General features: G+C 37.9%; 1 protein-coding gene and 1 pseudogene across 1 annotated transcript; one reads left to right on the top strand and one right to left on the bottom strand.

Annotated features, from left to right (window-relative positions):
* Nucleotides 1–3,658: 3,658 nt before the first annotated feature.
* Nucleotides 3,659–4,170, bottom strand: LOC147924215 (calcium-permeable cation-selective channel WeiTsing-like). The gene has a single exon (XM_087494549.1). It carries the CDS (start codon nucleotides 4,168–4,170, stop codon nucleotides 3,694–3,696), a length of 477 nt encoding a protein of 158 aa, XP_087350675.1. The 3' UTR covers nucleotides 3,659–3,693.
* Nucleotides 4,171–5,268: 1,098 nt separating this feature from the next.
* LOC147924214 (putative F-box/FBD/LRR-repeat protein At5g44950 pseudogene) lies at nucleotides 5,269–8,619 on the top strand (annotated as a pseudogene).
* The last annotated feature ends 6,546 nt before the right edge of the window (nucleotides 8,620–15,165 follow it).

The following is a 15,165-nucleotide window of genomic DNA, read 5'->3' as shown; positions in this document are numbered from 1 at the left end:
AGAAAGCACTCATCTGCAGTGGTAGTAAACAACGTTACCGGCGCTTGCGATCAGCTGTCATGGGGAGAGACTGCATATGGCATATTTACGGTTAAGTCAGCATATTCGTTACTGGCACCCACGGATCAGCCAAGGCCGAATATGTCAGGGTTCTATGATCGGATTTGGAAGGTTATTGTTCCTGAGAGAGTGCGGGCGTTTATATGGTCAGTCGGGCAGCATGTTATCATGACCAATGTAGAGAGGTTTAGACGGCATCTAGGGGATACAATTGTGTGTCAGGTTTGTAAAGGGGGTGAGGAAACAATTATTCATGTGTTGAGGGACTGCCCTTCGATTGCAGGACTCTGGAGAAGGATTGTGCCGGTACACCAGCGGCAAGATTTCTTTGGGGATACGTTGCTTGTTTGGTTATATAGGAATTTGAGTATGGAGAATGCAAATACAGTGTATGCTTGGTCTACAATTTTTGCCCTGTGTGTTTGGTGGGGGTGGAAGTGGCGCTGTGGATACGTTTTTGGAGAAATTGGGAAATGTCGGGACAGAGTGAAGTTCATCAAGGATTTTGCCATTGAAGTTACTCAGGTACATAAACGACTGAGTAAGAAAGACAGAGTAGGGGAGCGAGTGGTTACTATGGTTCAGTGGCATAAGCCAATGGAGGGATGGTTCAAGCTGAACACTGATGGCGCCTCCCGAGGCAATCTTGGGTTAGCTACGGCAGGAGGTGTTCTGCGAGACTCGATGGGTCAATGGTGTGGGGGTTTTGCTTTTAATATTGGGATTTGTACGGCACCTTTGGCGGAACTGTGGAGGGTGTATTACGGGCTGCATATTGCATGGGGGAAGGGAGTCGTTCGCTTGGAGCTGGAAATTGACTCAGAGTTGTTGGTTAGTTTTTTGAGGACAGGGGTGAGTAATGCTCATCCGCTGTCATTCCTGGTACGCTTGTGCCATGACTTTATATCTCGGGATTGGATAGTCCGAATTTCACACACTTATAGGGAAGCTAATCGTCTTGCCAATGGATTAGCCAACTATGATTTTGATTTTTCTTTAAGGTTATATACTTTAGATTCTGCTACTTTTGTTATTGAGACGCTTATTGAGGATGACGTCCGTGAAACTACGATTTCAAGGCGTGTCTGTTTATAGTTCTTTTATTTTTAAGTTTGAATAAATTGCAGGGAACCTTGATTCCTTGTCCATTACCAAAAAAAAGATCTTCAATCTTTTTAATTACATATGATTGTCTGGACAACAAGTTCTTCCTTGTTTTAGTGGACAACACTGTTCGCATTTTATAGTACGATTCTATAAATGTAGTTATATTAAAATATTTCTTTATTAGCCTATGATTAAATATGTATTATTTGTTTGATCAGTACGTGACATTTTTGTTTCCCTTTTCAATCTCGCAGTTTACGTAATTACATTATTACCGGTCGAAAACTTGGTTGAATAATCTGCTTGACCCCACTATTTCCGGTGGCTGGCTAGCTTCCTTTGATTTTCACAAGAACTTGTTTTTTTTTTGGCTGGCTAGCTTCCTATTTAAATATGCCGGAACCATATTTTCTACTTTCGCAATAAATTAATGTGATTAAACCATAATCTTGTTTCCGCGAAGAAAAAAATGATTACACCATTTTATTGAACCAATAGTAATATAAAATATATAATTTAATGAACCATGTGAATCGACTATTTAAGGAACTGGTATAAAATTAACATCGGCTTTTTCTATTAATATTAAATTTGCATTTGTTATTCTTTGGATGCTAAAAAATCTCTTTATTATATATTGATTATTTATCTTATATGTAAATCCTTATTTTCTAATTTAATTTTGTTTAAAAAATACAGACTAATATAGATATAGATATGTTTCAATTTAATTTGTGTTTTTCTAATTTAATTTTGTTTAAAAAATACAGACTAATATAGATATAGATATGTTTCAATTTAATTTGTGTCAAACAACTACTAAATGACTAAATTCTAAACTCTAAACTCTAAACTCCAAATACTAAACTCTATCCTTTCAAAACTATAACCTAATTAAATATAAATTAGAGAATCTAAACCTAAAAAACAAAATTTCTAAAAATCAGTTTAACAAATTTGTTATAGTGAATATGTTTTTGAAGGCACATAGATCCGTCTGACGGAAGGTTACGGCTAAACGCTAAGGCCTTTACGTAGTATTCATTCTAAAAAAATATGTATTAAACTTATCAAGTTTGCTTAGTAAAGAATTAATAATTTTTGTGTTGATCTTTCAACACGATAGTTATATGACGTTTTATAAGCAGAGGAGAGTCAATGCTTTCATTTGTTGTGGAATGATGACTGTAAGATTTAAAGGATTTAAAATCTATAGAAAGCCATTTCTTCCAACAACACAATAAAGAAACCTAGAAACCATCACATTTTAACACTAAAAATTAACTTACAGCTCATAAAAGAAAGGTTTGAATATAATATCCCGTTAGAATAATTAAAAAAATCACAATATACAAAATCAGAGACACCTATGAGACTACATTTTTAAAATATTAATATATACACGTAGAGGAGGTAAATGATTATAGAGTATACACCTTTTGAGCATTTGATTCATCATAAAATGTAAAAATGCTTCAATATTCAATGAACAAAGAAAAACTATAAAATATTTGATTAGTGAATAAAGTTTTGTGATTGCAAAACCTTTTATGGATACTTAAATGGTACATATATAAAACCATTTTCAAAACTCATAACCCTAATTTTATCTGCAAGATTTATCCTGTATATAGTGCGGGTTGTTATCTAGTTAGAATATATTCACATTGTTTGTTACAGAACGTTTAGTCAAAGAAAATAGTTTTACACGAAATCATAATATATATTTGGATTCAGTGACTAAAGACGTTGTTTATTAATTTCATGTATAATAACAGATATTTAATATGCTATATATATTTCTTTTAAAACCTAGCGAGTGTTTATTTGCAGCAATTTTATCGAACCGATGTCAACAAATCACATTTTGTATCATATATTGATAAAAGCTCAAAATTAGTATGGTTTATAATTTGATACTTTAATTGATGCAGCTAGTGAGTGGTTCTACCGCTTCATGAATCTTTTAATATCTCTTTGGAAAAAACTATAATAACTATATAATGATCAAAATGTGTATTTTTATGATAATAATGCCTTTTTTTAATGTTGAAGTGAGGTCACAAAATGTGACATTAATATTTAATTGTACTTTTCACGTTTCCGATCATCTTCTACAAGCTATATACCTCTCTCCACTTCTGTAAACTTTTTTAGGAGAATCAATTGCTACACGTACGCTTGTAGCAAAATGCATCCAAATGAAAAATTGCATGAGATCAGCTGTCACATTCAAAAAGACATGCATGATGCTGTGACTCTCTGAAATTAAAATATGTGTGGTTTCGTAGTTCTACAAAATATGCACGAGGGTCAGCTTTCTATTTATAAGTTCTTTTTTGGTTTATAACTTTTGTCCTATTCTTAGAAAGAAACTTTACAAACTGAACGAGCAAAAAAAATACTATACAGACTGCAAAGTAATCTCCCTCTACCGTCCTAGTTATCTTACCAACCTTCCCCTCAGGAGACTTTAACTGATACTCCGCGGCTATTACCCTTCATCCACTGAGAAACCACGAGATATTAAACCGGTGGCAACTGAGGTGGACTGTTGCCAGATTTGTATTTCTCCGAATAGATGATCATGACCTCACTGAAATTTTTGTAAACGACGGTGAAGAGCCAGAGAAACCAAAGAACAAGAAGGACCATGGCGAACGCGGCACAAACCACGGAGATCAGCACTAGAGCAGCTAGACCGCCGAAGAGATGGCTCGCGTGTCCAGCGAGCCTCTGGACAAACCCTGGTCGTAGGCGCATGTATATGGCTTCACGGACGCGAAGAACCGCGTAGAACAAAACGAGGACACAGAAACTTAATAATGCGGCTTTATGCGTTTCAAAAACAGAGGAGTGTTGGCTAACAAGCTGGAGTAATCCTAGAATGCCGGCGTTTACCATGACGACAACTTTGTGGACCGCGGAGGAGTATACGGTGAACTTGGCCGTTTCATCGCCGGAGATAGGGAGTGTTTGATTATCGGTGGAGTCGGTCTCCATATCTTATTATTCTCTTTTATGTTTTCTTGATCTTTCAACACGATAGCTATCCGAAGTTTTATACGAAGAAGACATACCAATCCATTGTTGGGCATGAAATGATCACCGTCCGATGATTAGATGTGTCAAAATGACTTTATTTTACCAAACTCATTATTTTTTCGGACTGCTTTTCTGAAAGTGACATCGGTTTGTTGTATTGTAACGTAATTAATATTCTGAAAAATGAATACATTTGGGTTATGTTTTCTCATTACACTAATGTTTCTTTTCAGAAAGGAATGAAAAGAGAAACATTAATGTAAAGAGAAAACATAACCCAAATGGGTAATTAATATTCTCAAAAATTAATATTCGGACTACATTTTCTGAAAAATGATGACCCTTCGAATTTAATATTATGAAGTCGTATTCCATCTTGCATCAAACTAATGATGACCGTCGGATGATATATGCAGTATAATAGTGTAAAGAGAATACATAACCCAAAATGTCTTGCTTGGTAGGTTCAACATATTAATTATATTTGTATATTAAACGGTATTGAATTATACTCAGGTTTACAATAAAATGATCATCAGATTTTGGTATCAAACAGAATTTTACGATTGTAATGGGTACGTTCTTGACATCAAAACATGATTTGATTATATCCGTAATGCTCAGAAATATCAATATTTTTGATTACGCTAGCCGAAAGTGTTATATCCTGATTTTTTTTTGTTTTCGGTTGTCTACATTATAACATGGCATAGGTTTAGATGAAGTTTCAAATGATATTTAGACCATCTCTTAGACCTTCCCCATCGGCAGATTGTTAGAGGGGTTTTTAGAGTTTTGTAGGAAAAAAAAATAAATCAAAAGAAAAGAAAAAACAGAAGAGGCTCTCTTATATAATAGACTCAAATCGGTTCTAAGAGACGCTACGTGTCTTTATTTCGTTGGGCGACAGAATAATACTAAAGGGAAAAAAAAATTGACGCAGACAATTAATCTCTTTCTCTCTTTCTCTCGCGATCAAAGTTTTGATCCGACAAAGGTTTGAATTTGAATCGAAAGATCTGGAATCAGAGATTGGGGTCGATTCAGTCGGAGAAGATGAGATCAGAGTCGAGAAGAATCGAAGATGAGATCAGAGTTGAGAAGAATCATCCCCAGCTTGACGAAGGTAGTCAATATCGATTTATCACCCAATTCGATGATTTTTCTGTATAATTCGAGCTCGATTCGGTTTTAATTGCTCTTTAATGAGTCTGATTTGTCTATTTTCTTAATTTTTTTGTGGTTAGGAATTATCCAAACTATATGACTTTTTTTTGTGTGACTTTGCCTCAATGTTGTTGTTTAGACGCTGGAGCTGAACAACACAGGATTGAAGACACTGCCATTGGGTTTATTTAAGATGTGTTTGCAGCTTTCAACTTTAGGACTCCACAACACAGAGATAACCGTTGACTTTATTTTACCAAACTCATTATTCATAACTGATGAAGTTGAATGAGATTAGATTAAAAAAACTAGATTTTAAAAAATAAGAGACTCAAAATTATATTGTACCATTAGAGAGGATGATTTTAATTATTATCTCAAAGATTCTTATTTTATAAACAGTACATAATATATTCATTAAAAATTACAACAGTACATAAGAGACTAAAAATTAAAACCCACCGATAATCTTGCTCTTATGCCCCCTGGTAAAGAGTTGGCGGTGGTGTGGAAAATTAGCAGTTGGAATTTGGGAAGCTTCCGGGAACTCTCATCTTTTTTTTTTTTTTTTGACTCCTACCTTTTTGGTTAGAAAATAAACACTTCTCATATTGTATAGTTAAATACTTAAATTATAATAGTTAAAATATATTATGGTGTAAAAACATGCTTTCTATCTATAAATCCTGAAAAAATTATAAACTAATTATTTGAAAATAAAATAGAAAATAATATTGGAAAAATAGTAGGAGTATTTTTTTCTTTTTATCAAAATGAGATTTTTTTTTTTAATTTTTAAAAGTTTGTATAACATAATAATATGCCATTTAATTTGCATCCAATTGTTTAACCTTTATAACTTTGCTATAGTCCCCGCCCGCCATACCCATTTGGATAACAATTCTCAGTCGTCGTAGGAGCTTGCCTTTGACGAATGCTGCCCGGCCCCTCCCCCCACAAAAAAAGTAGCTTTCAAGAACCAGAAAATAAAGTCCTAATTTTTGTTTCTTTCATAAAGTATTAATTATTAAATGAGTTTTTTTTTCTCTCTTTGTTGCCTCACCATCACCGCCCTTTAACTTTTGTTTTGGATGATATATTTACATAATGAAGAATAATAAATTTGTCAAATGTTTTTTTTAATTTTAATTTATTTAGAAAAGTATAAATTAGGATATTATTCTAATTTTGTTTTTACTAATCCCTTCAAATTTTACAATTCAAAGCTTTTGCAGGAGAAAAATAAACAAATGTTTTTATAAAGTCTTTATGCTTATACATAATTTTAATATTTTTTAACTATGATATTATTGTACGTTATTACTTTGAGTATTATTATAATTATGAAGTCTATATTACCATGATACTATTGTATGTTATTCTATTATTATTATTATTAGTCCCTGCACGCCAAGCCAATTGGCTTGCTTTAATGAATGCTGCCAAAAAATAAATAGCTTTCATGAACAAGAAATAGAAATACTAAATTACTTTTTTTCTTCATTCTCTTTGCTTACCTATAATTAACATAGGATCAAATTGGAAAAATAAATCAGTAGAAATCTTTTAATGGGAAAACAGTAAAAATATTGGTAGATAGTAAACAATTAAACACGCAAAAAATAACTAATGATACTGATACTTGAATAGCTGATCAAATCGTTTCTTGCAGAAAATAGCGCTTAAATATAAATATAATGAATTTGGTTGGTAACATAAATTGCTATGTTTTTTTTAAGGCTTTCAATAAATAATTATATATATATATATATATATATATTTGTTTGTCGGATAATCATCTGAACGGTACATGGTACACACACGTACACCAACAATAATATGTTCCCAGTCAGATTTGCGTCGACATAAATGTTTGGAGGGTGAGCTTTGCCAAAGCATCAGCCTCACGATTACAAGCCCTAGGAACGAAAGAGAAGCTAATTTTGTGAAAAGTAGAAGATAAAAGAGAGGATAACAAAGATGATCCCTTGGAGTTCCTTAGGAAGAATCTTACAAATGGTTTGGAGTTCCTTTGGAAAAATATCTGGAGTTTAATCGTGGGGTACCCATGCAATACTTCAAGGTAAAGTATGACAATGCCACTGTATGTACCGACAGATTCGTCGAGTGGATCGCCACTGTGGTTGATCGAGGAGTTCAACATCTAGATGTTGGGACCGAGAATCCTGACGGTATCATAGATCGCATGCCTAAGAACATGTATAAGAGCAAGACATTGGTTTCTTTAAAACTTGCAAAAGTTGGGATAGTGAAGCATCAAGAGCTAGTTGTTTCTTTACCTTGTCTCAAGATTCTCGAAAACGTTTATTATTAGAAGGATGGTCCTTTGGATATTACGGAAAACGTATATTATTAGCTAGGATGCCCCGTTATTGAAGAATTTACCTTGGTAAGGGGTAATTATTTTGATTATCGAAAACCTCAGCCTCTTTTGTGTGTGAGGTCGTCACCAACTTTGAAGATATTTCGTGTAACTTTCGACGGGCAAATGCGTAGTTAAGTCATTTCGGTTGAGATCGATGCTCCGGGACTTAAGTATGAGTTTTAAAGATAGTCAATACGATGAGATTTTTGGTAAAAATTTTGAGTTCCTTGGTCAAGATAGAGTAGATAGACCTTGGGCCTGAATTTAATATCAAGTCTGATAGTAGTCCTATTGAACCGAGGATTTTAGTAAGAGAGATATTATCCGTGACTTTATCACCCGCGGTATGTATACAACTATTTGATGCATCATGCATATATAATTCTTGTGTACAACTCATCTATCTCACTTGTATCTAATTTGTTTTTTCTTGCAGGTCCTTTATCATTACTTGAAACTGGGACAGTGGGACCAATTCCAAAATTCCATAACTTGTCTCATTTTCAGGCTGTCTTCTCCAACTAGTCGTTACAATTGTTGCCGATCTTTCTTGAGAGCTGGCCATATCTGAAAAGCCTAATCTTGGAAACAATCTGTTTGATTATGTGATCTGACTTAAGAATATTGTTGAAATATACCGTATACTTAGTTTGTTTTTTTTTCCCGCAGGATACGGAGCCAGAGCAAATCGACATTACGAGTGTGCTTAACATCGACTCTGGAATATGTTAGGATTAATAAAGGAAACTTGGATTAAACTAGTGAACTTCTTTCTTGAGAATTTAGCAGTACTAAAAAAGCTCACTCTGAGTTTCAGTACAGGTTCTACTATGCCCGATCGACAAAGCTTATGATATTATCATGAAGCTTCTTAATTACATCTACAACATCTACAAAGCTTTCTCGCAGATGTCAAGTTACCGTTGATTGATAAGCGGAGCTGATGATGCAGGGAACTTGAGCATTGTTTCATTGAACATTATTGTAGTTCTAATGAAAGTGTCGTTTGGCTAATTATATTCAGAATAAAATTTTGTTATGTTTCTTTAATTCGATTTCTTCTGTCTTTTGTCAAAATAGTTCAAAACTTTGTAAGCGAAACTAAATTCTTATTATTTACTTTACTAGTAATAAGAACACAAAAGAACAAACTTTTTACATGAAGCAAACATAACCTGCCTTTATTCGTTTGTTTTATTTTCGTTATACATAATTATTATGGAGTATCAACTCCTACAAACTTGGAAGCACAATGCAAAAAGAAAAGAAAAGAAAAGTAAATGTGGTTATGTCCTTAAAGATAAGAACATAAAATCCACTGTATTATTTGCAAAAACATTAAAAAAGAAAGAAAGGGGAAAGTGTAGTCGAATGACTTTTTTTTTTAGTTTTTGGATTGTCCTTCTTCGAATTCATTCTTTTGAGCATCTGGAATATCATCCACAGGCTCTCCAGCAACAGTCTCAAATCCTGCGACTGTTATACCTCCATATCCATCTTCGTTGTGTTTTGCAATAACAGACTTATAATATTTTTCAGTCTTATCTGATTGATAGATCCCTAAATCTTGCGAAGTGCACCATATCTTCATATTATCTGGATTTATGTCTATACTGACATACTCTTCACTCTTCCATGTATGAATTGCCTTATCTACAATTTGATTATACTAGCCAAGAGCATCATTAAAATATATATTGAAATCGTTTTACTTGAGATAATATCCATCAACATCTCCAGAATTTGTTTCAAATTTAGTATATGTATCAGTGTCAATATGTTTATTAACAGACACATACCCATGCCCAGCATAAAGAATAATTACCTTACCATTAATGGATAAGTTAATAGTGTTACCTGTTGAATTACGAACCGTTTCTAGCAAAGCAGCCATATTTACTATATAGAAGAAATATTTTGTTGTGAGAAATAACAAAGGAAACCTTCTTCTTAAATAGATTTCACATTTTGAACTTAATGGCTCAGATCTTTTGAGACTTTTTCTAATCTAACGGATGATATATCTTGGAACAATGAAACGAGGAAGAAATACTATATCTAAGACGCAATTGCATCGAATCAATATCCAAAATGCCATATATGAGACAAAAAAAAAACTAAAATGCCATATCACCTTTATTTATTTATTTTTTTAATTTATTTAAATCAAAATATTTGAAAAAGACCAAAAACCCTTTAATCTAATACTCATTTTTTTTTTCTCTTCTGTTTCTCTCTCTCTCATTCTCGAAACAATGTCCAGAATGCCATATTCTCGGAAAAAATGCTAGAATGCCATAGTAATTTTTTTAATTATTTTTTATTTTCGTTTTAATTAAAATTTATTAAAAAGACCAAAAACCCATATAATATTATACCTAATATTTTGTCCTTTCGTTGATAACATGAAACAAAATCTCAGATCTAGAAAAAAAAACTGACAAAAATCGAGAGAAAGAGATGGAGGTAGAATCAGACAAAAGAGTGAAGAAAACTGTTGAGATTTCAGTCGTTGATGGTGTTGAATCTGCGGAAAGGGAACCGATGTATCTGTGTTGGCTTCAAATCTGATGAAGATCGGGTTTACATGTCGTTTCTTTGCCATCGGAGATGTAAACAGACGACACCAGAGGAAACCGTGGAGAAGTTAAAATCTGGGGTCGATGGCAGAGAAGCGATGGAGAGAAGCGATGGAGAGAAGTAATGGAAGGTTGATGGTGCAGAATCGGCAACGGCGGCGGCGCTAGGGTTTAGAATTATAAGTGGTTTTGATCACAGTTGTACCCGTTGTATATATCATTTGTACTAGTTGTACTTTTATATATTAGTTGTACTAGTTTACATATTCTTTATCAGTTGTACGCCCGTTGTATATATCATTTATACTAGTTGTATTGTTATATATTAGTTGTACTTGTTGTTGTATTCTTTATCAGTTGTACACGTTATAATATTATATCTCAGTTGTACCAATTGTCTTAGTTGTTCTATTGTACCAGTTGTCCATTTTTCTCTTAGTTGTTCTAGTTGTATTATTCTCTTCTAGTTGTACTATTCGTCTTTGATTTCATTAAGGGTAATTTTGTAATCTCACAATTTTGATGGCATTCAGATTAAAAACTGGCATGCCAGATTAATTTTTTTCCAGTTTGTGGCATTTTAGCCTCGGCCCCCTCATTCTCGCCGACAGATCTGAAAAAAACAAAAAGATTGATTTTTCTGAATGTTCTTAGATTTCTCTTCTAATCGTTGTGTGTGTGCCGCCATAGCCAAACCTTATCTCGGTTCTCCTTTAGTTGCAGCGGAGATGATGATTTGCGGCGGGTATGAAGATTTGTGGCAAAGGAGAAAGTGGAGAGGAACAACAAAGATGGTGTAAAACGAGTTGGTGATGAAGAGGGAAGATCTGAGGGAGTAAACGGACGGCAAATGAAGCCATGGAGAGGTTAAAATCGGGGGTTGATGGCGGAAGAAGTAGTGAGGAAGGCGACCGCGGAGGAAGTAGTGAGGAAGGTGACGGCGGCGCTAGGGTTTAGAACAATTAGTTGGTTTGGTAACAGTTATACCCGTTGTATATATCATTTGTACTCGTTGTACTTTTATATATTAGTTGTACCAATTGTCCTATTTTGTATCAGTTGTACTTATTATAATATTATATCTCACTTGTACTGTAACATCCGCGAACCAATTTTTGTAAATTTGGTGTGGGTGTCGATCGACACCCTTGGTGGCATCGATCGACACCATGTTTTTCCGGTTTGGTCGGGTTTGATTTAATTGCTGATTGGTTCGGTTTGGTTCAAGGAAATCCCTAAATCGTGTGTAAAAGGGGGAAAACGACCCTAGGTCGTGTTATTTGTCTGTAGTCGCCGCTTTTGAGAGAAAGAGAAAGAGAGAAAAGAGAGAAAACGTTTCTGTGACTTTCTGGGTTTGTTCTTGGGGTTTTGGAGAGATCTGAGGCTGTAGGAGGGTTAGCTGTTGCTGGAAACGAAGGGGGAGCTTCTGGAGGTGTTGCTTTCCACGTTTCTCAATCCAATCTTCCTGTTCTTGAGGTGAGTGCTTGACCATGGTTGATCTAAGCATGAGATCTCTCTTGTTTGTGTGTTTTCTTTGCTGTTTGTGTTGTTTTGTTGCTTGGGTTCGTTGTTTTTGTGATTCCCAGTGATTTCTGAGGTAATTGGGTGAGTTTGAGACGGATTCGAGATGATTGGGAAGGAGAGTTCGATGTTCGGTTTCGCGCAGATCGTGTCTGCAGAGGAGGCATCGATCGACACTAGGAAGCATCGGTCGACACCATTTGGAGTGGCATCGGTCGACACTGTTTAGCATCGGTCGACACCATTGTTTGTAGCATCGATCGACACCGTGAGGCATCGGTCGACACTGGTCTCAGTCGAGACTTGATTTCCTGGTTTGATGTATTGTTGTGTGTTGTTTGTTTTGCTTAAACTTGAGGGTCTCATATGCTTGTGTGTATAACCCAGTAGATGGGAGGACGGCCTCACTAAGTATTTATGATAATACTTACGCATCTCAATTGTTGTTTGTGGTGTGCAGGTATGTGACGTGGAATCATGGCGATGAGGAGGAGGATGAACTAGGGTCTCGTTTGTGTGTTGTTGGTCTTTGTTATATTGTTTAGGATGGAACCTTGGATAGAATGGATAGAAATGTTATTGTATTGGTTTTGTATTATTGATATGTTTCCGCTGTGCATGTAATTGGATGTTGGTTTATTATTGGTTGGTTTCTGTGTGTGGGTTGGTTTGTTTAATTAAGTAGTATAGGATACTTAATTATATATTGTATTTAATTAATAAAAAGAAAAAAAAAAAGGGGTCGGGTTGTTTCATTTTGGTATCAGAGCCTTTATGGTTCTAGGATGGTTAAATGGATGGTTAGAGCAGTTAGGAATTTAATTGGGTGAATTATTTTCCTTTTTGCTTGATGCATGATGTTGTGTGATGGAATTGATTATGAGTAGTTAGTCAATTTGTTTGCGGTATGGAGTCCTAGTATCATCCTCTTCGAGCCTTCAATGAGATTCCACGGTAAGATGTGTACTCTATGTGCGGTTTTTGAATTGTGTGCTTAGCCTTCTGTTCTGGGTAGTGCAGATGGCTAGAGAAGGTGCTGTGGGTCGCGGTCGTGGTCGTGGGCGTGGTCGTGGTCGTGGTCGGGGACGAGGTCAGGTTCCTGAGGCCAGTGTGAGTGTAGCCCAGAGCATGGCCAGTGAGGAGGTGGCGGAGTCACAGGTTCATCCTAGTGTGTCTGGAGACCAGGCTGGTTTGGGTGACGGCAGGGCGGATGGGCCCGGTGTCGGTCACGGTGTTGCCCCGGGTGTGGGGGTTGCAGCGGGAGGTGCTCCAGGCAGGGAGGATGTCTTGATGGACTTGCTAGCTCAGGTTTTGCAGCGACTTCCAGCAGTTGTGCCGCCAGTGGTTGGTGGGCAGGATCCAGTAGTGCCGCCAGTGGTTGGTGGGCAGGGTCCAGTAGTGCCGCCAGTGGGTGGTGGGCAGGGTCCAGTGGTGCAGCCTGTGGCGGGTTTGCAGGCAGGTGTGCAGCCGGGGGCCGAGGTAGTGGATGCACAGTATGTGCGGATGATGGAGCAGCTGCGGTATGTGGGAGCCGGGTATTTCTCAGGAAGTACCGATCCGAGTGTAGCGGATGAGTGGAGAGAGCGGATGGAGGATATTTTCCTTTCGCTTAGGTGTCCCGACCGGTACAGGGTGGATCTGGCAGTGTTTTACTTGTCAGGAGATGCTCGTGTGTGGTGGAGGTCGGTGACAGCACGGAGGGTGCAGCGGGGTATGTCTTGGGGAGATTTTGTGGGGGAGTTTAACTCCAAGTATTTTCCTCAGGAGGCTCTTGATCGTATGGAGGCACAGTTCTTGGGTTTGACTCAGGGGGACCGTACAGTGCGGGAACTGGATGCAGAGTTCAGTCGGCTTGTGGGGTATGCAGGCCGGGCTTGGGAGCCAGAGTCGGCTCAGGTGCGGAGGTTCTTGCTGGCTTTGCGAGATGATTTGAGGACACGGTGCAGAGTGAGGAGCTATGCCACGAGGGCGGAGCTGGTTGAGGTTGCAGCTGGGATAGAGGATGACTTGAGGTCACAGTTGGTGGTGGTCAGTCCAGCGGTTCGTTCGGAGGAGACATTGGAGCAGAGCATTCCAAACAAGGATAGGCAGTTGGAGCAAAGGCGTAAAAGGAAGCGGGAAGAGACGACAGTGGCAAACCAAGGTGGCCAGAGAGGTTATGGGAGCGGGAGCATGGATCACGTGTCGGCAAGCGGGGCCAGGGGAGGTGATTCGCAGGAGTACCATCGAGTGTGTTATCATTGCGGGGAGGAAGGGCATATCAGGCCTTTCTGTCCTAAGAGGAGGCAGATGATGGAGGTTGCAGCGCAGCCGAAGGGAGGACCGGGTGTCCATTCCGGCGCTTAGTTTTAGCTTATCTATTCTTTCTTTCATTATGTATTTTCATTTGGAGTTGTAAACGATTATTGCATTTGAGGTTCTAATAAAAGTTGGAGTTCTTTGGTTTTGGGATTTGTGAAAAATCACTGGAAAGGAAATAGCACGGGAGTCTATAAATGGAAAGTTTCCATAAATAGAAGATTGCTATAAATGGAAAGTTTCTAAAAATAGAAGTTTCCAGAAATGGAAAGTGTTTAGGTAGATCTAGTCGGGAGATACTCGTTGACATCGGACTTATTTGCTCAGGATAGTGTGAGCCCAACTCATGTGATACCGATAGCTCAATGGACTTTGTGGCCAGAGAGTGGGAGTGGTATGTTGCTTCGGATGACGATCCGAGAGCGCGCTTGAGGGTGACGACCCAAGAGCAGGATGTGTGAGACTCCCTGGATACCGTAGCTGTGAGCCGCGGCTCGGCAGTGAGCCGGTATGTCTCGAGGGTTGCGACCCAAGAGCGGGGGGAGTGGGCGTGTGAGACTCCCTGGATACCGTAGCTGCAGGCTGTGGCCTGGCAGTGAGCCGGTATGACTCGAAGGTTGCGACCTGAGAGCGGGGGGAGTGTGTGTGTGAGTGACTTCCTGGATGCCGTTGCTTAAGGCGGTTGGCCTGATAGCGAGCCGGCATGATTCGTTGGTTGCGACCACGGACGGGGGAAGCACTGAGTTGTGAGCAAATAGTGTTTATGATGTGAGTATGTTGACTAGAGGGAGACCTCGTGGTTCAGTCGGAGGTGTGCGGGCTGTTGCGATAGTGCACGGGAAACCTTGGCTGACGGTATTTAGTCCGGTCGGGGACGTGCGGGCCGTGTTGACGGTGGCACGGAGGTCCTTGACAATTGGACGGTTTTGCGGGATTTTGAGACTCCCTGGATACTGTAGCTGTAGGCTGTGGCCTGGCAGTGAGCCGGTATGACTCGAAGGT

This window comes from Camelina sativa, chromosome 17, assembly GCF_030686135.1.
Source record: "Camelina sativa cultivar CO46 ecotype springtype chromosome 17, ASM3068613v1".
In the NCBI taxonomy this organism is placed as follows: domain Eukaryota; kingdom Viridiplantae; phylum Streptophyta; class Magnoliopsida; order Brassicales; family Brassicaceae; genus Camelina; species Camelina sativa.
Note: the sequence above shows the minus strand (reverse complement) of the source record. Positions and strands in the feature narration are given on the sequence as shown.

What these genes read in the sequence shown, in the direction of transcription:
- LOC147924215 (XM_087494549.1), bottom strand. Translation starts at nt 4,170, where the DNA reads ATGGAGACCGACTCCACCGATAATCAAACACTCCCTATCTCCGGCGAT.